At 38.6% G+C, this 23,511-nt stretch overlaps 1 protein-coding gene across 1 annotated transcript in view; it reads left to right on the plus strand.

Moving 5' to 3' along the window:
* The window catches only part of kremen1 (kringle containing transmembrane protein 1), a 51,375-nt gene that overhangs the window by 24,353 nt on the left and 3,511 nt on the right, over nucleotides 1–23,511 (plus strand). Inside the window, 7 exon segments of the mRNA XM_056746176.1 lie at nucleotides 5,559–5,650; nucleotides 19,150–19,274; nucleotides 19,546–19,699; nucleotides 20,849–20,958; nucleotides 21,085–21,307; nucleotides 22,807–22,839; nucleotides 22,842–23,003. Coding sequence (XP_056602154.1) covers nucleotides 5,559–5,650; nucleotides 19,150–19,274; nucleotides 19,546–19,699; nucleotides 20,849–20,958; nucleotides 21,085–21,307; nucleotides 22,807–22,839; nucleotides 22,842–23,003 — 899 coding nt within the window.

Below are 23,511 nucleotides of genomic sequence, written 5' to 3' on the forward strand. Positions count from 1 at the left end.
TTTCGAAGTTTGTCTGTTTGAGAAAAATGGCTCATTCTTTGGCTGTATATGTGTTACACTGTGTAGCCTGTTTAGAGTTTCTCATACTGTAGTCGTTTCAGCTGTTATGTCACTTCTCCGACTCAAATACATAATCACAGCACAATGAAAGAGATGAAAGTTGCCTTTTACATGCACATGACCACCACGACATAATCATAATGTCATTGGTCAAACCAATGGAATAATATTTTTGGAATCTAGTGCAAAATACACACTTTATGCTTTTATTTACTTGCCAAATAAAAATGCAACATCTTGTGTAGATGACTTAAATGTTCTTCTTTGGGAAGGGGAATGTGAGAGTACACGTGTGTCCAGGTCCAGCAGACTGGATGATATGGAAAGTGAAAGCCAGACTCAGAGCGGCAGACAGAGATTAGGTAAAGAGGGAGAGCTCTTCGACAGGAACATCAATGTTGATTTTAGGCACACGGTTGTGAGGTGTTATGTCTGCTGGGTGTGTAGGAATGTCTTGCTGTGTCATAACAGATTCCAGAATTTGGCTCCAGAACATCGAGCAAGACTGCCAAAGCAGCATTAACATCTATCTGTGTATTCTTGAAAACTCTTACATCCCATCTGTCTTTCTGTCTGTCTATACTCTTAAAAGATGAATTGCTTATGAATCTATATGTCGCCGGTCTATGTATGGATCTATCTGTCTATTTTATGTATTTATTTATCTGTCTGTCTATACTCATAAAGGATTAAGTGCTTGTAAACCGTACAAACTGTTTGTCTGTTTGTACTCTTAATTTCTATAAGGATGAATTTCTTATAGATATTAAATGTTGCCTGTCCATCTGTTTGTCTGTCTGTCTGTCTTCCTGCCTGCCTGTCTATACTCGTGAAGGATTAAATCAATCTTACACGTGTCTGTCAGTCTATCTATCTATCTATCTATCTATCTATCTATCTATCTATCTATCTATCTATCTATCTATCTATCTGTCTGTCTGTCTGTCTGTCTGTCTGTCTGTCTGTCTGTCTGTCTGTCTGTCTGTCTGTCTGTCTGTCTGTTCGTAGTGTTAATTTCTATAAGGATGAATTGCTTATAAAGTCTCTTTGTCTGTAGTCATGAAGTATTAATTGATTATAATTATCAAATGCTCTCTGTTTATATTTATGTGTGTGTGTCTGTCAGTCTGTATTTTAGTACTCTTACATCTGTCTGTCTTTCTATTTATATTTATCTGTATGTCTGTCTGTACTCTTTCATCTGTCTGTCTGTCTAAAGGATTAATTGCTTATCAATCTTATATGCTATCTATTTATATCGGTCTGTCTGTTCTCTTAAAGGATGTTTTTTTATAGCTCTTACATATCCTCTGTCTGTCTGTTTGTTCGTTTGTTTGTCCATCCATTTATTTTAAGGCATTGCTTCATCCCCGATCAAATGGTTTTCTTTTTTAGGATTAGAATGAGGCGGGTAAAAAGGAGACAGGTGTGTGTTTTTAAAGAAACATGACAGTTATTATTTGCGTAGTGATTGCTTTATTTTCCTATTTGTGTATGAGAGGAATGGTTTAGAAAATCTGCAAGTGTGTGTGTTTCTTTAATGATGTCATAAAGTGTGTTCGCATCTCTTTGTTGGCTTTTCCACACGCCATTTGACTTGAAAGGAGAAATTGCTAACTTGGCATGTTGAGGGAGAGAGAGAGAGAGATGGCGGTGCCAATTCCTAAAAGCCCTCACATTTCTTATATATTGTACACTGTAAAACATAAAAACATTGAGAGATTGGGCTTAGAGGAAACATCTTATTAATTGTAAATAAAAATGCAACTATGAAGTATCAGAGAATCAAAGAGTAAGGTCAGCAGCACCATTGATTTCTCTGAGACTTGAAGCCACCCACATCCCGATTCTAGATCTTACAGCCAGACCAAACCTCTGAAAAATGTCTTTTTATATACTGGTTTAAAAATGCCCATTTATTTATTTACCAGCAAAACCCCAAAACTAAAGGTCAGTTCACACCACTTTCACGTTCAAGTAAATTGTCCTATTAAAGTCATTTCATGTTTTTTTAAAGTTTGGATTTTTTGTTGTCTCTCTCAGGGAGCCTTTAATGTTTTATTTTGACTACATTTTCAATCTGTCAAGACTTCACATGGTTGCAGAAAACCGTTTGGGCTTTTGGTCTGATTCTCTTTGTTATTGTTTACACTGTTTGCTTGGCTGTGAAATTGAATGTGTCATTAGAAGCTTTCAGACATGAGTTCATTGAGGTGATGTTGTGCTTGTATCTGCTCGTAATACAGCCAGTGTGTTTGTATCTGAGAATCGCAATAGACTGCGACAGCCGAATATCAAATGATTTCATAGAAACTTTGTAGCTCTATTCACCAGCAGAAAAGTATTTAAAATCGCTTTGTACCTCTTGAGCAGCTTCATATTTGGTATTATTCTTGGGTCTTAATAGTGTATGTTTGCCGTGTTGACCAAGCAAAGAGTCTATTAGGCAAAGTTCCCTCGTGTTTGCTTTGGATACACGTTCTCTGCCGCAGGCTAAAAGTGTGGCAGGGATTTTTTGAAGTTTTCCCTACTATAGATTTTGCAAGCTTTCGGTGTTAAAAAAATTGTGCCAGAATTTTTGCCGTTTATCATACATTTTGTGATCGTGGTGCATGGAAAGCGGTTATTAAAGAAAAGCTTTTGAAAGCAGTCCAGACAAGAACAGCTGGTTCTGTCTCTGTTCAGATGGCCAATAATACTGAAACAAATTAAAGAGAGAAAAAGCATAAAAGAAAAAGTGAGAGAGTGTGTTCTGTTAAAGTTGCAATGAACCATAAGTGCTCAGAATGTTCTTACACATTCATTTATTCACAGATCTATTGTGACAAATGATCTTGGTGGTCAACACAGATTTGCTTATCTCACCCACCCAGAAGAACATGTTTCTGCTCAGAAGTTGGTCATAGGAGCGAATGAGACTTAAAGGGCTAGTTCACCCCAAAATGAAAATTCTGTCATAATTGAATCACCCAAACCTGTATGACACTTTATTCTGCAAAACACAAAAGCAGATATTCTGAAAAATCTTGGTAATAGAAAACTGTTATATAGATATATTGACCTCTATTGTATGGAGACAAAACTCAACATGTCAATGGGGAGCAACGGATTTCTTTCACCAAGAATTTTCTAAATATCTTCTTTTGTGTTTAGCAGAATAAAGAAAGTCAAACAGGTTTGAAATGTCACAGGGTGAGTAAAAGATGACAGAATCTTTATTTTGGGGAACTAAGTTTCAATTAATGATAAACCTAGAAGTTTATAAGACATTTTATTTTTTTAGTTTTTCTGTGTCATAACTGATAGAGCTTTGTGTTTCGATCCCCAGGGAATACACACTCTGACAAAATAATATTTAGCTTGAATTTACTGTATAAAAACATCAGTCAAATGCATAAAATGCAAAAAATAGATTTGTGTTGAACATAAAGCTATAATTGTAGTTTGGTCTCGGAAGAAATTGATGAGAAATGTTTGAGACAAAGGAAAACATTATAAACACTATACACAAAAGGTACACAATATGCACAGTATATTGAGTCATTAAGCAGACATTTGCATTGTTAAGTAACAATAAAAGTGACAATAAATACACAAAAGTGAAACAAGTAGACATCATAAACAAGCATAAACATTATCTGGCTATTTACATTGTCAAAGTCGACAGACAAAACAGATCTTTTCTTATTTACGGGCAGTTGTAAAGCCTTTGAGTATCATAAACCCCCTCTTCTCGAAGGCAGGGGTAATTCCCCATCCCATTAACCAGCCGGGACAGATGATGCCGGCTTCGTTGTGGTAACACATGAAAGGTGCTGGGATTCTTTACTCCCTCTCTGGAGGGACTCGACCCCGCAGGCTTATCTGGACATACACACACTTATCATCATAAAAAAACACACACACGCATATATGCATGCACACGTCCGACATCTCAAGGAGACCCCGAGGGCGAACTGGGCTGTGCTTTGGTGATCAAAGCCAACTATTATATCTGGTCTGGGAGTGCACCTCGGTCTTCAGCATGGCAGTACTTTTCTCTCACCCTTGGGGGAAGGAGGGCAGTGATTAGAGGTTTTAAACAGCAAGATGAATTAAAGTGATCGCTGCACGACCCCAATGACAGCCTGGATCAAATGATGTCATATAGGAACTTGGCACGATGTTGAATTGTGTTTATATGCGCGCAAGAACGAGAGAGGAGGTGCTTTGTGTGCTGTGTGTAGGGTCCTTTTATAACGTATAATCCTATCTTTTATATTGAACCTCAATTGCCCTGAAGACTGAAGTCTGAACAGGTGTCTTACCTGAATCATTTATTATTTAACATCTGTGCACAGGGCTGCACCATAAATTGTGGTTAACACAAAATATTGTGTGCAATTTGAGCGATTATGATAGCGCAAAGTCTGCGGTTATACTTCATGCGCAGTTTGTCAGTAAAGCACGGCTCTGTGATCGGTAGGAAATGCTGCTCGATCTAAAAGCAGTGCGAGTTTGAGTCGCTTATAACGCCCATTTGAAAAAGCAACATCCGTCATTCTAAATTTACTTCATTGTCATGAAAATACCTGAGGAGGCTTAAAGAACGGCGAATTGGTGTTTATTTGGAGTTTCTGCACGAGAGCACCTTCTAGTTTTCAGATGCAGCATTCAACCGTACTTGACTGATAAGCTGTGGAAAAAAGCAGTAGACAACTGCCAAATTGTGTGCAGTTTTTTCCGATTTATCGTTGCAGTCTACAATGTTCAAGAACACACCCTTTTACTCGAAAAACCGGGTTGGTTGTCGGGACACATCTCACTTTCAGAAAAGAAAATAGAGAAAAAAATAGACCATGTTTAGCTGACTCCAACTCGAGGTTAAGTTTCCCCACACACAAAAAGCAGCACATGAAAAGATGCTTCACTCAATACACTTTCCTGTTGTGAAGAGAAGCTAGAAAGTGTTTTTGATAGGGGAAGAAAAGACCGTAGCACGCCCTTTTGATTCCACCTCACAATGGCTGAAATCAGATAGCTGTCGCCTGAGGGCCGAGCTCAAGATGTTGCATTGTGACTCCTCAAAGACAAGAAGAATAGCTCTCCTCGCAATTATTGCCATCTCTGACGACGCGGGAACCCATTGAGTTATGATGGTGAAGAAATCGTCCAATCACGGTCTCGTCTTGCGGCGCTGTTGTAAGCCATACGTGTTTGGAGGCTTCTTGGGGTTTAGGGGAATTTTTAAAGTACACACCAGAGAGCTTAAAGGGGTAGCAGACAAAGACTGAGAACTCTGCAGGTCACTGTCTGGAAGGAAACAAAAGCCATTCCTGGTAGACGCCAGCCTGGAGGTAGACATGCTTGGATAGAGAGGGCTGAGGGAGAGGAGACTCGATAAAGCACATAGGTTCCCGCTGTAGGGGGTATTTCTTCCTGACTGACCAGACTTTTTCTAGTGTGACAGATATGCCTGAATCTGGTTTTAACTCTCTTTCTCTCTCTGTCTTCCTCAGGAACCCAGATGGAGATGTTCGCCCCTGGTGTTACGTCGCAGATCTTGAGGATGGAATCTACTGGAAATACTGCGATATTCTTAGCTGTCAGAGTGAGTGTTTCAGTCCAAAAAAAATCTGAATGAATGAAACGCACAAATCAAAGAAAGACCTAGACATGTCCCCATTAAGTTCATTATAAAATGGCATAATTCTGATCGGTTTTGGAAGGAAAAATTACTGTAATTGCTCCACCAGAGATCGCAGTGTCCTGGCATCCAGAGATGCTTTTTGCGATGTCTGTCATCACTTGATGGTTTTGTATTCTCCACCCAGAGAACATACACAAGTGTTTGTGAGTGTGTAAACCGGTATGCATGCACCTCAAAGAAAGTGATTAGATGGTTATTCATGAGTTAACTTCCATTCAGTATCATTTCAAAGATCCTCTTATGCATCCGGCAGGCGATTCTCTCCCTTGCCATTTACTGTAAATGAAAAGTCTTTTTTTCTAGGGCTAATGTCACTTCTTCTTTTCTTTCTTTCTTTCTTTCTTTCTTTCGTATTAATGAATATGTTTTTCTACGCTTGGCTTTAGGGCATGTGTGTGTGCATGTGTATACGAGTGCAAACTCATTTTCCTGTCAATCATATTTGTATAATCCCACTAAGCGTGTTTTCTACTGTACTGGCAGAGAAAGAGAGCGAATGTGTGTGCGTAAACTGATAGGTTGTTTAGTTTCATCTCACTTATCTCTCATCACACCCCATTCACAGTCACAGGCTGGGCCTTAAAGGACTCATCAAATGAGTACTTTCAGCAAGTTTGTATGATTTATTAGGGTCTTCATGAAATGTCTGGAACATATTTGCTTAAAAAAACTCAATGGCCGTGTAAACAAAACCCTTTTTGCCTCGTCAAAAATAGCTATGCTCACAGCAACCTGTTTTTGGAGCTTGTCTCTTTAAAGCGGGCGTAACACACAGGTTTCCGCCAATCTCATATTAATCTTGAGTACCTATAGAGTAGTAATGCATACTTTGTATCTTCGAAGAGTATTTAGTTTGATCATTTTATAAAAGATAGATGCAGCTTTACGATTGTTTCCGAAAACATGCTTCACGTGTGGAGGGGAGGTGTAGGCTCAACCAAAGCACGTGCGCACCCATTGTCAACAAAACACAGACATTAGTTTCACTCACCGCATGCCCGACATCTTTTAGCGCTGGGACGGCTCCATATATCAGTTTCAAACTGTCTCCAAATCCAGTGTTATATCCACAGTTTATATAACATTCATCACCCAAATAAAGTGAACAAACAAACATGTATGCTCTCTCTCTCTCTCTCTCTCTCTCTCTCTCCTGCACACAAGTGAAAGTGACGTCTGGGCATGCTCCTTCTCCTGCTCTAAATGCTGCCGTGTGGCCGTGCCGCATGCTTTTCTGGGAGAATTGTCCAATAAGCAAACAAAACAAAACAGTTTAATATGTTCAATTTTTTTTTTCAAAACCTGTACTATCGCTGGGGGAGTTTATTGAGCACAGAAACACTACATAATACGGCCAACTCGTTGACCATGTTAACTCATTCACCGCCAGCCTCTTTAAAAAAAAGTTGCGAGCCTACGCCAGCAGTTTTTAACATTTTCACCCAACTTTAATGGCTCACAGTAAATTTTCTGTAAATAATATATGGACAAACAATATGTCAAATGAAAGAACAGAGTCTCCGCTTTTGAACAAAAGAAACCATATTCTTCTATCTTCATTTGTTCGTTTTTTATTACTCCGTAGATGTGGGTAGGTTTCTTCAAAAATGCATCACTTTGATTAAACAGCTGAGACAATTAACGTTTTTTGTCAAAGATTCCTCCCAGATTCCACTCAGAACAATCATTAAAAACCGATAAAACATATACATTCTAGGTTCTGGGATTCTGTACTTTTTCCCAGTGGTGTGTAATAGCGCCACCTGCTGTACAACAGTACAAACACTGATTGACGTATTTTTAAGTTACAAGATAACTCGTCAATGAGGGTGAAAGAGTTAAGAATGAGAAGACAGCACGTTTAACATTGTAAAGAAGTCCGAATGCATGAAACACTGTTACACGCCCGCTTTAAATGATAATGAGTTACAGCACACTCCGTCCGGCGTGTCAACACAACACATATGTAGGACTGCCATGGCAATCGTTTAGGTAAATTATATTTCCTGAACTCCTCAGCAGTTAGTTTCGTTTTAGAGGTCTTAAATCATTCCACCGGAGACTAAAAAATCCGTCACAGCAAACAGGGCATCCTAATGCGCTCACGTTGTGCGTGTATGCTTGCCTAAAATCCACGGAATGCGCACCTGCAGATCTCAGCGGATTTACATTGATTTTAGTGCTTGTCGTTGACAAGTTATAACATTACACACACAACGTGAGAGCATAACTAGTATGCTGTGACAGGTTTTTCAGCCTGAGGACGAATGATTTGAGACTAATGAAACTAACCGCAGTATTCGCCCGTTCATTGGCAAAACAAACAGCTTGGTGCAGCTGAACATATTAACCCACATATTGTATTAACATTCATAAAGCAAAACTCCAAGTGCCCATTTGCCAAATAACATATTAATATAGAGTAAGTTTTACACTGGCTTTGAATATTCTATTTAGGCTGTGACTGATTTAGCTCTCTTCGCTATCATATGCTAACGTTATCCTCCTATTTATACGGTACATGTACGTCAATTCAGAATGTTGATAAAAATTACTCACATCGGCAGCTTTGTCTCGGTCAGTTGGTCTCGATCCCTCTTGAGGAACAACTTTGAAGCTAATCCTGCTTGTACTGTCCCAGGTTTATAAAGCACTCTTGAAGTGATTCGCGCAAACAAGCAGGTTTTTACTTTTGGTTTCTGAGGGATTTTCACTAAAAATAAAATAAATTCACTCCTGTCTCTTCTGAGGTTAGGATTGTGTGCAGCGACTATATTGCATGTTGTCCATTACCTTCACCCATGGCGTCCCGTACACCGATGTCGCTTGTGAAAGCAACTGTAGCGGCAGCGTTGTGGACATAATTATGTAGTGGTAATATTATAATAAGATCCTTCTTTTACATCACAACTGGAGCAAAATCTGAACAACTCGATTTCTCAGTTGTTTGCCGGGAAAGGCAAACATACTTACTGGGATCTTGTTTTCATGTTTTCTGGGTTGCTAGTTGCACCGAGGACCCGATTATAGCACTTAAACAAAGAAAAATTTGGATTTCATCCGATGACTCCTTTAACATATCATAACATAACATAGCTGTATGCACCAGGAAACTATCAGAGTAGATCACCTTCATAAAATGTGTGTTTATAAAGTATGCCATGAACATATTGGGAACAATTCAATCAAAACCATTACTGTCATTGCAGAGCCAGTATAAGACATTGCATAGTCTTTGAGGGATAGTTCACCCAAAAATAAAAATGAAATCATCATTTTTTCACCCTCGTATTGTTTAAAACCTGTATATGACTTTTTCAGTGGTTTCATGGTTTTAGTGATTTTGTGTCCATATAATGAAGTCAATGGGGAACATTGTTGTTTGGTTACCAAGGATCTTGCAGAAGAAAGAAAGTCATACAGGTTTGAGTAAATTATGACGGAATTGACGGAACACTTTGGATGTTTCAATGCTGGTCCTAACACTACACAAACGTTTGATCAAAATACAACCAACAGAACATTTATTACTGAATCAAAACGTTAAACAAATATATGTAAGATTTAATTATGTATGTAAGATTTATTTAAGGCTATATTGACTTATTTTAATACCTCCTTGGTTTGGTCCAAATTATCCCAACACATATTTTTCGCCTGACACTCTTTTTTGCTTTGCATTATAAGAGATTATATCACTATTGCTATTACTATTTTACCATCACTATTTCACTATTTTTAGGGATATGTTTTTGCTACATGCTAAATCATACATATTCATACATAAATTACACATATTTTGAGCTGAAATGTGCTTTTTGCCAGCAAACAAGTGATTTTCGGTGATCCATATCTAAATTTGAAAATTTCAGCTCATTTGGGCCAATAAGTTATCTCTTAAAAATGATTTAAAACATCATTGTGGATACTTGAGTTACACAATTGCATTCGGTGACCTATTTCACAAAAGTGCTATGTGCACACATGCACACGTTCATCTATATGGATGCCCTTTATTTCTATGCCTGAAAGCCCGTCCAACAAAAGCCCTTCTTGGCTGAGATTATTCTCAAATTTAGGACAGCTTTTGTTACAGCTAGCTATCTCCTATGTTGTGCCCACCGATTTCAGTCTGGTTTACCGTAAGTGTGTGTGTGTGTGCGCCATGCGCTTTGGTTTGTAACCCATCCGGTTGTGTCGCGTCCTAGATTCCTGTAAGTTCTCGGGGCATCGCCTGTATCAAGTACAACCCGCTTTCTCCTGTTTCGGCCTGGATACCGTGGAATGGCTCTTGGGTGGCAGTCCCTAAAAAAGATGCCCACAATGTTGGCATTGAAAGCAGGCCGATTTGTTGGACCTTTTAGCTCCGGGGAAGCTGTTACAATGTGAAAGCAGTCAGGGCCATTGTAGCATCACAATTGACACGTGTATGCACACCCGAGGCTATTTTTTCTATTTGTTACATTGTGTGAAATGATCAGCGAATAAAAGAACAGAACTTGACCCAAACACCAGCAGGCAGTTGCAAGAGAGAGATTTTCTTCCTTTTTTTTAGTTTATTTATTTATTTTGTGCTTAAGGGCAGTGACCTTTCCTTGGTATGTTTTAGATTGTATTGTTCTCCTAGTTTTTTTAAATGTGGTGGTATGACCAAACCATGAATGTTTAATGCATTGTTTGTGAAACATTGTACAAAGGTGTACCCATCCTTCTCTGTATGTCACATAAACTTTTGTTATATAAAAGGCTTTACTGCATATATTGTACAGTATTATATAAATTGTATTGCCTAATTATCATTTCAACATTAGACAATCATTTTCTAAAAGGATGCACTATATCTGCCAACAGCTATCTTTGTTTAGTATGCATGTTTGTATATTTTTATTTATTTAGCTATGATGTTTATTTAGGATGAAGACAGCTTTATTTTGTAGCTTATGATTTGTGTATGATGTTTCTGCCTGCATAGGTCGTTAGATCAAGATTTACTGTAGTAATTATGTAGGTGGCTGTTATGGTGAGAAACAAGAAAAAGGTGAAAACAACAAAAGACAGACATACAAATGCTCCACACACACAATATGCATACATACTTACACACATTGACATAGACGCACACAAACAAACACACTCGCACACACGCATAGTGAAAGCACACATTTGGGATTAAGGAGAGAGAACCACAGGTCAAATATTAAACGGACTATAAATTCTTATATGCAATATTAATTATGTTTAACTTCTAAATTCTAAAGCAGCCCCCCCCCGGCCAGGCAAATAGTGCAAAACAATATGCAAACGGTGGCGAGGAACCAAAAACCTCAGGAGAACCCAGGCCCAACCAGGGGATTCCAGTTCCCCTCTGGCAAAAGCTGCTGCCTCTGCACAAGCTCAGCTTGCACAACAAGGCTAAATAAAAAAATTAATAAACTTACGAATAAGGTAAATTATAGATTCAAGATTATCATCAACAATCTAATAGCATTTGAAGTGTTGTAGAAAAATTGTGTCAAGTTGCCGCGTCCTTTATCCAGCTCTATCATCTCAGCTCTTGTCAGGTCATCGCTTCCCATTCTCAGCTCTGCCATCAGGTCTGGGCATGAACTGCATCCTGCGGTAACCTTGGAACAAAAAGACAAGACTGGCTGAGAGTAGAGTACTGTTCTGCACTCTTTGATGCAACAAGTACATCATTTGTTGTTGGATGTGTTCCTGGTTCCGGTTGATCTAAATAATGCACCAAGTGACTTTAGACCAAGTGATGTCACTGAATCAGAATAGCAAAACGTAAGGAAAATGTTAGACAGGTGTAGCTTTCTGTGTGTAATGGAGGGGCTCAAAGCCTTACTATGATCATTAGGAACTGCTCAAATAACACAATGTGCGTAGTTGACTTTTAAAAAGGTTTTAGGCAGGACTTTGAGGTAATGTAGCTCAATGTAGACATGTACCTGTCTTACAGCATACCTGTGGAGATTTAAAACGTATGTGATAGCCAAATACTTTGACTGGTTTAAACAGACAGGCGACCCAGAAAGATACAGTGTCCTCGCCCCTCTCTCACACACACACTTCAAAGAATCTGTTGTTTACAGAGACTCATTTCTCCTCACCTGTCTCTGAGAGGAACCAGCTGCATTTCTCACCGTTTATTTTTGTTAAGCGAACAACAGCACCTGTTAAAGTTGTATATTTACTGTTTTGTCAAGGACCGTGCTTAGTTCTCAGTCACAGATGTGTTTGAGTGTGGATCGCGGTTATGTTTAGATTATATTGTGTATACACTGTATAGACCACTTTGCAAGATGTAAACTCTGGTCATTTTCTTTTGTTTATTTATCTTTTAAATGGCAAATATATAATTAAATCTTTAGATATTAGAGCAAAGATATTTATGTATTTAACATATTCTTTATTTTAGTTAGTTTATGTTAGTTAAGTTTTTATGTATAATATATTATAATATTTTGTTCACACGTTTGTGTAGTGTCAAAAAAGTAAAACAGGAGGTTTTTCTGGACCAGCGTTGTTTACATCTTCCGAAGTGGTCTATATAATATTACTTTCTTGTTGTTATGAATAAGTATATTTTTGTTATATATCAACTTAACCAAAAAATGAAGAAAAAGCAGCCAATAAGACCACAGAATAAATGGAAATACTCAGGTACAGTACATTTTTACCAATTATTGGTAAAGGGTGTTTTAGTCACAAAACAAATCACATAATTGCAATTGTGGTATTATATGGGTTTGATGTATTTACTTTTATTAAAAAAAATATTGAAAATGTTTAGTGTTTATACTGTATATTTATACATGCCATGAGCCAAATCACTCCTACTTTCTCAACTCAGCAGATGCTAATAGACCATATAATGTTTTGGGTGATCAAAGCCACATGCTATTTTAGCATGACCCTGGGCAGAGTTGAGAGACGAGATCTGTAGCGCTCCTGTCATTCTTCATATGTGCTGTCGCTGTCATCTTCACTCCGAAAACGCTCTAATTATACAGTTTCTGTTCAGAACACCTCCCTCCATCTTTAATTAAGCCTGTGCTTGCTCCCTGAAGGTTGTGGAGATGAAAGTATTGATCTTGGACCTGTCGTAACACGCCCTCAGGCATGAGGTGGTGAAGTGTGCCGCCCGCAAGCTTGCGCAGCAGGGCTCATGTGTCCCTTTATGTTCTTTGCGAGGCGTATTCAGACTCACAAGGTTGAAGATGTTCGCTGACTTTGATTCTCCTCTCTCACTGTGCGAGTCCCAGCTGCTAAATGTACGATGGATCATGAGCAAAGTGCAGGAAAACTCAACCTAGGTAGAAACATCTCACTCATAAACAAAATTCCCCTAGCAGAAAACAAAAGTTTATTAATAATAGCTTTTTATGAAATGATCCCAAACATCAACAAATTCATGTCGGTTCGATCCAGCTGTCATAACTTTAAGAAAAAATGGTAATCCGAAACACATGTATGCTGGGCTAAAAAGTGTGTCTGTAATGAGGGTGGCAGCCAAAACAGGAACACAATTTATCTGAATTAATGACAGACAAGCAGAAAAGGGATGTTTTTGAATGATTAACCAACAATAACCAAACCTCTTCTGCTTAATATAGTCATTTTATAGATGTATTAAATTAAACTGTGAAGTGCCATCTTTAACTAGGTAACCGCTGGGGTTTCAAAACCGTCCTCTGCCCTGTATGAACTTTTTTTGTCTTTTAAATGTAGAATAAGTGTATTTGACATTTTCTTTCTTATAATTTATACTTAAAATTGTTCAGCTGTTAATTGTTAAATAGCAGTGCAGAGGTTGTGGGTTTGAATTCCAGGTAAAACACATTCTGGAAAAATAAACTCTTTCGGTTTGATTTTGTATTTTATTTTTCGAATCTTACAAAGATTCCCAATGAACGTTTTGTTCAAATGTTTGTGCAGTGTTAAAAAACTGACACAGGAAGTTCATTTGGACAAGCATTGTTTACCTTTTCAAAGTGGTAATTTCTCAACCACTAGCAAGATGAAGAAGTTACTGTTCCTGTGATTTGATTTGACTCTATGCACATACGATGACTTCATATGTCCATTCCAAGTCCTATTTACCTCCCTAATAACACCTCTTATGACCAACAGTACAATGACAAGGCAAAAGTCTTCTACAAGTCAACATGTGTGAACCCCCTGAGGGGAAATCTGGAGCATTGTGGGAGCGCTTGATGTCGACACAATCACAAATGTGTTAATGAATTTATGTCGCAGCAGCAAGAGGAATGTGTCTGCTGTATGAATCACATGTTGTGAGGTATCATGCTGTGCGTGGTTTTGTGTATGTCGAGTTCATCAGGTTGGACTGTCTAATCTTTTGTGGCTTTAGCAGTGTGATGAGACTTTATTCATTCAATAAGACAAGAGAAGCAGTGTGTGCCCTGTTTGAAAAGAGAGAGAAAGAGAGAGAGATCGAGGTGATCTCTTGGTTTCCATTGTTTTCCTAACATTCAAATAATATTTTCTATCCACTAAACTGAACCCACACATAAACATGTGAAGATCATTAGATATTCAAAATTTGACACACTGTATAAAAAGTAAACACATCTAGATGTCCATGTTATTCTTTAAATGTTTCACTTTTATTTGTTAGGATATTTTCCTAAACAAAGGCCAAGCATGCACGCACGCATCCACAAAGAATCACACACACACACGCAAAAAGGGGGGAAGAACTGTGTATTATATAATTTGTATTTTTTGTCATAGCTTTTTACCTTGACATTATTGAGGTCAGAGTGGACAATCTATAAGCGCGCTGTCCTATTAGCACTAACAATCTTTAATATTTCATCTCTGTCAGATCTATCCTGGCTAAAAGTGTTTCTGGCAGCGTCTGCTGGGTGTGGCACAGAAAATAACTTATGAATGTATTTTGGAGAAAAAGAAACACCCACAATCCTCTGCAAGAAAGGAGGAGAAAAAAAGGCATACCCCAGATGTCATCTGATTTATGCCTATAATTACCTTATTTTAATAACACACAGAGAGAATGAAAGAGAGAGAGAGAGAGGCCCTCAGACACGCTTATCCTCGGTTCCTGCCAAGTGCGTTTGCCAAGAACTGAGGCGTTTGATGTTGTTTTGTTTGTTATATGGGTGTTTCTTTTCTTAATCCTCTCTCTCCCTCTCTCTCTCTCTCTCTCTCTCTCTCCCCTTTTCAATGCTATTATGCCTGCCGCTCTGCTTCACCGGACTTGAGACATGTCTATCACACTTGCGTCGCCCCCATCAGGCCCTGCAATAATGAAAGTCTGGATTTAGAAAAGCAAAGATGAGTCACTGTAGCTGTGATGATGGGCAATATAAGGCCAGGGACCCGCGTCATTCCTCTGAACAATATTCTAGCGCTCGCCCCTAAGAGAATTCAAAGCCATTTGCCGTCACTGTAGAGTTTTTGAAGGAAGAGATGGAGGAGCATTACCTCTTCAGAAGAGGGCTGTTATGATTATTTATGATGTACCTCTGGTCTTGTGATTCAGGGTCAGTGGTGAGAAATACAGACTCCCCATGGTTAGAAGAGTACTTTCATTCACTTCCATGTTCATGAGTCCAAATTAAACATGTTTTACTTAGTCAACACCAATAGCCATGTGTTGATGTGTTGCGCAATAGTGTTTAGGGCAACCCGAGATTACGTTTCGCTTCGGGGTCCTTTCCAAACCCATGTTCTTATCCACCTCGCCTAGATTAAGGGTTACGATACACGCCGTTTTTCCCGGACACGTCCAGGCCAGGATTTTGAACTGTCTGCATTCCCTGGAGGTTGCATTTTTGGGGCGCATACGTCATCGCGGTTTATTATTTCAGGAAAGCAACGGTTACATTTCAAGGTAAGGATGAAAATACAATGATTGCGTCTCCATGTCCGGTAAAAATGCCACGTATGGCCAGCCTACCTGTTATCCTAACTCTCCATTGTCCTCCAATAAAAACCTATAAATGCGCAATAACTTGTTTTACTGTCCTAATGCACATTTGTGGTCTTATTATGAATGATTTATGTGCGCATGCGATACGTTATTCCATAGAAAAAAATATGTGTTTGTAATGTTTAAGCAAAAAATATATATTCCCACCATAGCCGTGATTTGTTAATCTTGTCATATAGATACTTTTATGTGATCGTATGCCTTCATCATGATAGTAGATAACAAGTTTTGTTTTTGTATGTATTTTCCTCATTTTATACATTTAGTTTAATATAGACCCCCACATTCTCAACTAGGTTTAATTTTAGACCCAAAATGCCGAGAGGGCCCATAAAAACCTTTGGCGTTACCATTTTACATGTGTATACGCTGTTGCATCTTTCCATTGTGAACGTATCTGGACTGAGGCCAGTCTGAGCGAGGCATATTACCACATGTAATGTGGTCACGTTCGCCAACCAAGCTTGTTATAAAATCTTCGCATTCCACCTTAGACTTTGAAGTCAGTTGTTTTGCATTTAAAGCGAGGATATTTGCAGTTATTGCCCTTGTTCGGTACATCTTTACGGCGAGGTGCATTCTCGATAAGCCTTTTGAAGTTTTCGTTAACTTGAAAAACATGGCCTTGTCACACCAGCTGTGTTGTTGGGAGAGATGAGCGCTTTTTGTTCAGCGGTAGGGAAACCCAGCTTGATGAGAGTTTAAACAGAGATGAATTGGCGGTGAGGTACGCTCGCTCTGTCGCAGTCTTTAATCTCCCGTGAGCCTCCGGAGGAGAACAAAACGTTCCCCTTTAAACATCAACGCTTCTGTCATTGAAGTGGTGAAGGAGCGGTCCAGAACGTTTCTTTCTCCTTTTCCGTTCTAGTCATCTGGGAGAGTAAAAATTACTTTCTGTTTGCTTAAAGAGTATATCAGTGTTATTTAGGCTTTTGTCCGTTATAATTGCACTCAGTGTTCCATTTAATTTTCTGACAGAAACGTCTCGCTTTTCAGACAAAGTCAACTCGAACAGGCCTGTGTTTGACTTAACACATTCATGTAGACATCGTTCTAGATTTATGAGAGGGGAGGAACACAGTCTAGTGCCAACTGTAGTGTGTTTTTGTACTTTTGATTAATGAGAGGAACAGATTGTGGATTATACTGTGCAAATTGTCTGTTTTTAGACTAAGAAAGGATTTTAGACTAAACGTCATGTGGGTTGAACATGTTTTGCATGTTGAGCACTGACCCCGAGGTGCCATAAATTTGTTGTTGCAGTTTTGATGAATTCTTTTTAAGCAACCTTACGGTATAATAAAAACATGATTTTCGTCAAAAAAATATGTTTAATGTAATTTGTAAACATACTCTTAACACCTGCTTTATCATGTAAGTGGCCATGAAGTGGTTAAAAAGGTGCTTGCTTTGATACATTTATACTGTATAAAGGGGCCTTTTCTCCTCCTGGTTTATTTAAGGGTTAGCACTAATAATGGTCACCACTTTTTCACCCACATGTCATTCCAAACCCGTATGACTTTCTTTCTGTCACGGAACATGAGAAGATTTGAGGACTGTTAATGCTTGCTCTGTGCAACACAAAAAAGTGAATGGTGACCGAGGCTTTCATTTTGCCTGACATCTCCTTTTGTATTCCACGGTTGACAGAAAGCCATGCGGCTTTGGAACAGCATGAGGGTGAATAAAGAAAGATTTCTCATTTTGGGTAGAGATGTCCCTTTAACACTCACTTTCTGTAGTTTTAGTTTAAACAAATCCGCTCGGGATCAGTTCATATGGAGATCAACTTCACAGCGCTTGTGTTTTGACTGACTTTTTTAATTTCTCTACTGCTGTAATTTCGCTGTCCATCAAACGTTTTGCATATGTTGCAACATCAAGGATTTCTGTAAAGAAGCTGTTGGGCTGGAATTGACATTATTACTGAGAAACAGAATGTGTGTGCGTGTGTGTGTGTGGCCCAGTCAGCCCTAGTGTGTATCTCTTTGAAAACAAAACTTTTCTTTGTATCCAGAAAGCGGAACAAGGCCTGACAAGTACTAACTTGTGTTGAGATGGATTCTTGGAGTATTCTGGAGTAGATGTCTTAGAGGCGGCATTTTAATCCTTATCACCAGTCTGGAACCCAACCTTTTTCTTTCTTATTTAACATTCACTGTCATTATAACTGTTTGATGCAGACAAAAGCACATTCACACAAACCCAAATCACCTGTTTATTTTCTTTACTTGATTTCCTTTTTGGCAAACATGAAACACAAACAATTAAATTTAGACATTTCTATTGTCTATAGAAAATGAGTGGCCCCTTTTTAATATATTATGGTAAATACAGCTGCAAAAAAGGAGAGACCATTTCAAAATTATTTCCAGTTTTTCTGAAGCTACATATCTAGGTATGTTTACAAGTCTAGTGTATGAAATTTAGTGGCATCTAGTTGTAAGGTTGTGAATTGCAACCAATTGCTCCACCACTCACCCCTCCTTCCGCAGCACTACGGTGGCTTCTACATCTAAGATATCGTCCCATTTTCACTTCTTTGCAGAAGGATAACGTATTTACGAAACACGCTCCATAGAGCAGTTTGTCCATTTAGAGCTGCTGTAGAAACTACATGGCGAATTCCATGTAAGGGGACCTGCGGTGTATGTAGATAAAAGTAGCTCATTCTAACGTAATAAAAACATAACGCTTCATTATGTAAGGTCTTTATACACTTCTGAAGACAAACAGTATAGTTATGCATATTATATTGCATTTCTGTCAATAGATCCTCCAAAAAATTACAGCTTTAAGTAAAACTGATGAATTTTGTTTCATTTTGTGAACTATTAAAAAAAAATGTTTTAACCCTAAATATAAGTATAAGTCATATATATGCTAATAGTTACCCAACAGGACCAGACAACTCTGTGCAGCCTGGAGCAGATTGTGTATATCATTTAGACAATTACACACACGTACAACAAAGTGACATGGACTGACATTTTCTAGATTCCAACACCCTCTCCTCTTTCTCTCTTTCTGACCTCCCTGTTCTCTCACCCGAGGACCTCATTCATTTCACATTTAACAAACCCCCAGCATGCATCTGTGCATTCCCATACGATGAGGTTTAGTGTCATACAGCGCACTGTGTTCTCACACTCGGTGCCTACGTATGTGTCCTGTTTTAATTGTAGTTCATAAAACACGTTTCCAGACGATTTACTGGCAATATGGAAGTTAATGATTTGCAAGTGTGTCTGTGTTAGCAGATTTATTAGTGACTGATGTTTCTATCCCTGGGCTTGGGAACAATGCCTTAATATTCCTGTTTTGCAACAATTTTATGTTTTTTTTAAACATGTTTTTAATATTTTGTGCACAGGTGATAAAGTTGATGTTTTCCTCTGTCTTTTTCTCTCAGTGCCGGGTAATCTGGGCTGTTTTAAGGACAGCGGCGATCCAACACCTTTATCTGGCAGCTACCAGACCTCCAACAAACTGACTATTCAAAACTGCATCAGCTTCTGTCGCAACCAAAGATACAAGGTATGAACCTTTAGGGCTTTCTGAGGTGCCAGTTATTCTTCGCTTTGGAACTGAGATTTCGTGATTGCTTGTCCTTTCTTTTTGTTTGTTATTAAGTTCATTAAATGACTTAACTCTAAAATCTATAGTTGTTTGTGATGTAATCGCCTGCATCTGCTCGTGGATGAAAGAATCGATATCGTCTGTATTAAGTTTTTCTTGCTTTTCTGATCTGGCATTAGAAAATAATGAGGTTCCTGACCATTTGTGGATTCTTGTGTTTTTTCCTTAGCTCGCCGGGATGGAATCGGGCTATGCTTGTTTCTGTGGTAACGACCTTGATTATCATCGTCACGGTAATGCCCCGAGCACAGAGTGTAACCATGTGTGTTTCGGAGACCAGACCCAGCCCTGTGGTGGAGATGGTCGTGTCATTGTCTTCGACAGTAAGTTTTGGCAGCATCTTTCTTTGCCTTTGCACAGATCATTGATTCACAAACGAAGGGATGCTAATGATGGTCAAATCGTGATTTATAAGCTGAGACAGTGCTAACCGTGGTACTTTAGGCTACTTAATTATAAACACATGGGTTCTGAATTCAATGTCCTGATCTAGAGTCAGTTCAGAAAAGCACCTTTGATATTTGATCAGGATGTCCTTTAACTCGACGATTTGGAGGTCAAGAATTATTTTTCTGTATTTGCATACCACACACGATGCATTGCTTCAGACCGGGCCTCATGTATGAAACACGAGCAGAGACAGGTTTTATGTAAATCCTTCATAAATCCATTCTTATGTAAATGTTGCGTTACGTTGCATTGAATGTGTGTTCACAAAATATTTACATCAAAGTTTGTTGATCTCAGTTTCACGAATGAGATCATTGCTTGTTGTGCATATTATGGTTTCAGAGTTACCACAGTTATGGAAAACAGGGATATCGGGAAGTTTTAAAGTCTGTTTAAATGTCTGATTTGTACGCAATTCATTCTTTTAAATCAATTCTCAAATCCGTCATGGGTTGTTGACCCGACTCCTTGAGATTCATTGTCCTTCGATGGTTGCATTAGCAACAAATAAATTTTGGAATGATTTTTTAAAAGCAGAATCGAAACCCCTCACTCTAAATGATTAATGAGTAAATCGGTCTTAATCAGTCTTAAAGGGACAGTTCACCCAAAAATAAAAATGATTTCATCATTTATTCACATTCTTGTCATTCCAAACGTTCATGACTTCTGAAGAACACAAAAGAAGATATTTAGAAAAATGTTGAAAACATTTGACTTGCATTGTATGGACACAAAACCACGGAGACATATTTTTGAATATCTTATTTTGTGCTTCACTGAAGAAAAAATCATGTACACGTTTGAAGGACATCAGGATGAATAAATGATAAAAGATTTTTTTGTTTTTGAGCGAAAATTGAATAGGAATAGTTTTAATAATCCTTTTGCAGCGGTCACAAACGATTGATAGGTCATGTAAAAGTCATAGAACAAATAAAAAGCTTTGACTTGCAAGTTGATTAAGACCACTAGATTTTATTATTCAACAGAGAGCTAAACCCATCACTCTTTTCTTACAGCAAAAGTAGGAGCCTGTGGAGGAAATTACTCGGCGTCCTCTGGGGTGATCTACTCCCCCGACTTCCCAGACAAATACCAAGCTGGCAGGGTCTGCTACTGGACCGTTCAGGTATATATTTAATGCACTTAATATCTTAATGGGGAAAGACTCGCGGGAGCCAAACCGAAGCTAGAGCAAAAAACATTTTGTGGCATGCAGCAATGCACTCATATCTTGGTCATTGTGTTCTCCCAGGTTCCGGGTGCTTCAGTCATTCTGTTCAATTTCACCTTTTTCAATATCGTGGATCAGACCGATATGGTGGAACTGCTGGATGGATACTCCAATCAAGTGATGGCGCGATTCGACGGGCGTAATCCACCAAGGGACGTCGTGAACGTCACTGCAGACTTCATCATTCTGTACTTTTACTCAGACAGGACGAATGAAGCACAAGGCTTTTCTGTTCTTTATCATGGTGAGGATATATACGCATACTTTGACTTTTTAACTTTTAACTGTTCACAGGATGTGCGCTTTTTTTTTGTTGGCAGCACTGGTAACTTTCATTAATAAGGCATTAACTTTGAAACATTATATAATGCCTACCAGATCATAATTTATTGCACAATGAAATATAAATATGCACTGGGGGCTTAAAGGCTGAAACCACATTGAAATGCTGAGATTCAACATGTTCTTTGGAACATTCTCACGTCTAATTATGATAGAACATGGATCATCAGGTTTTGGACAAACGGGTGTTCATGCCAGTGCAGACACATGCTGTTATAAAAGCAAAAGAGGGACATTCCATACAATACATGTTATTTTATTATTTTAAAATATAATGTTATGTTATATGTTATAACATATTAATGATATAATTTACAAGTTAAATTATCTGGATAATTTCTAAATAGAACTTTGAATTTATGCGAAACACTCAAATTTATGCCAATCAAGTGTCCAGATGTTGTTTTTCCGACAATGAATCTAGATGCCCTTTATAATAAAGTGCAGCATGTGGTGAAAGTGGTTTACATCTGCAGGTGCAACCTGATGCAAGTGCAGGTGCACCCCCGGTGGCTTAGGGGTAATGTAAAGAATATTTACCTGTGGGTAAAGAAAGAGGATTAGAGAGAGAATGAGATAGAACAATAGTGTTTACCTGAGAAAAATAGTTTTTTTTGTAAGTGTTAACACTTTCCATCAATTACATTTGTTTGGAAAAATGCAGTTTTGACACAATTCTAAAGATGAAATTGATTATTGTCCGCGTCCTGTCATTAAGCAAATGCATCAAAATACATCGAGATGTAGTGCATAGTATTCATATATAAGAGATGTACATAGACTGAAGCAAATATGGGCCAATATTGAAATGCTAAGTAGGTTTCTGGCCTTTTTATTGCACTTTCCACGATCTGAACCGTTTTGTCAGATCTATATGATTGTAAGACACGCTGTCGCTTTCTGTTTGGTGGTTTTGGGAGGTAGAGTTCACTAACCACAAACTGGGGAGGAATAAGCAGACTGAAAAGTATGAAATGGAAAAAAAATTGCTGAAAGAAAAGGTCAGCGAAACAAATTGACTTTCACCATCCGCTGAGCTTTTCTCCCCGCAGGCGAAGTTTGATTTAAACAAATCTTTCTGCGTTTCTGATTCACCGAGGTGATGTTATTTCAAAAGAGGTGAAAAATCTTTCCCTGAGATGTTCAGAGGTGCTTAAGCACAGACGATGGTTGGAAAAGAGACAGAATGTGTTTAAAATTAGTATAAAACCTCAGAAGTGGCAAGGAATTGGATTTCAGACTTATGATGTATTAACAATTTTAACAGAAGGAGACAATTTTCCTACAACGTAGCACCTTTTAGGGAACACAATTCACCCAACAATGCACATCCAGTCACTATTTGTCATCTTTGTGTCATGCCAAACCCACAGCAAATAAACTAAACTTTCCTCTTCACAGCTTTCAGAAACCAAGACGATGACGATGGAGATGAAGGCACATCAGCACAGTGAAGCCACATACAGGAAGCACCACAGCTAAATCCAATCCCAGTCAGAGCCAAAAATCCTCCCTCCTCTACTACGTAATCACATCAAGTCCAGCAAAAATGCCAGGTCAGTGGCATGGACCGAGTCAGACTACGGGCCACAGCACCAGTATGTGTCCATTACTTTTCATTACATCTCACCTACCCCAGCTTACTCTTCGTCTTTGCTTATTTCTTATACTAGGTATCAGTGGCGATAGGTGCCTCCTCTTCAGGAAAATGCAGTAATGCGAACCTCGGCAAAACATGTATTTTAGCCTGTCATGTGTGTTGCCCGTCACGCAGGGTTTTTAATAAAAGAGATGCTTGCGTTTGCTAGATACTTGCTTATGTGTAATATTATAATCTCATGTGTAATCATAGTTAAGTGTTAACTCAGTGTTTTCTAAATGCGAGCGTCACTTTTAACGTAAACCCTTTCGATGCATCTGCAGCAGGCACGTATTTTGACATGATGCGTGATGCATGTAGGCTCTCCTGAAGCGCTGGACACGTATTTTGAATTCCTGCTTCCCCTGAAGAAGAGGCACCGATCGCCACTGCTAGATATCATTATCAACATGAGACGGCCTGTGATTTGCTGCGTACTCAGTCAATAGGACCTGTTATAACATTTG

Source organism: Triplophysa dalaica, chromosome 4, assembly GCF_015846415.1.
Source record: "Triplophysa dalaica isolate WHDGS20190420 chromosome 4, ASM1584641v1, whole genome shotgun sequence".
Classification (NCBI taxonomy): Eukaryota; Metazoa; Chordata; class Actinopteri; order Cypriniformes; family Nemacheilidae; genus Triplophysa; species Triplophysa dalaica.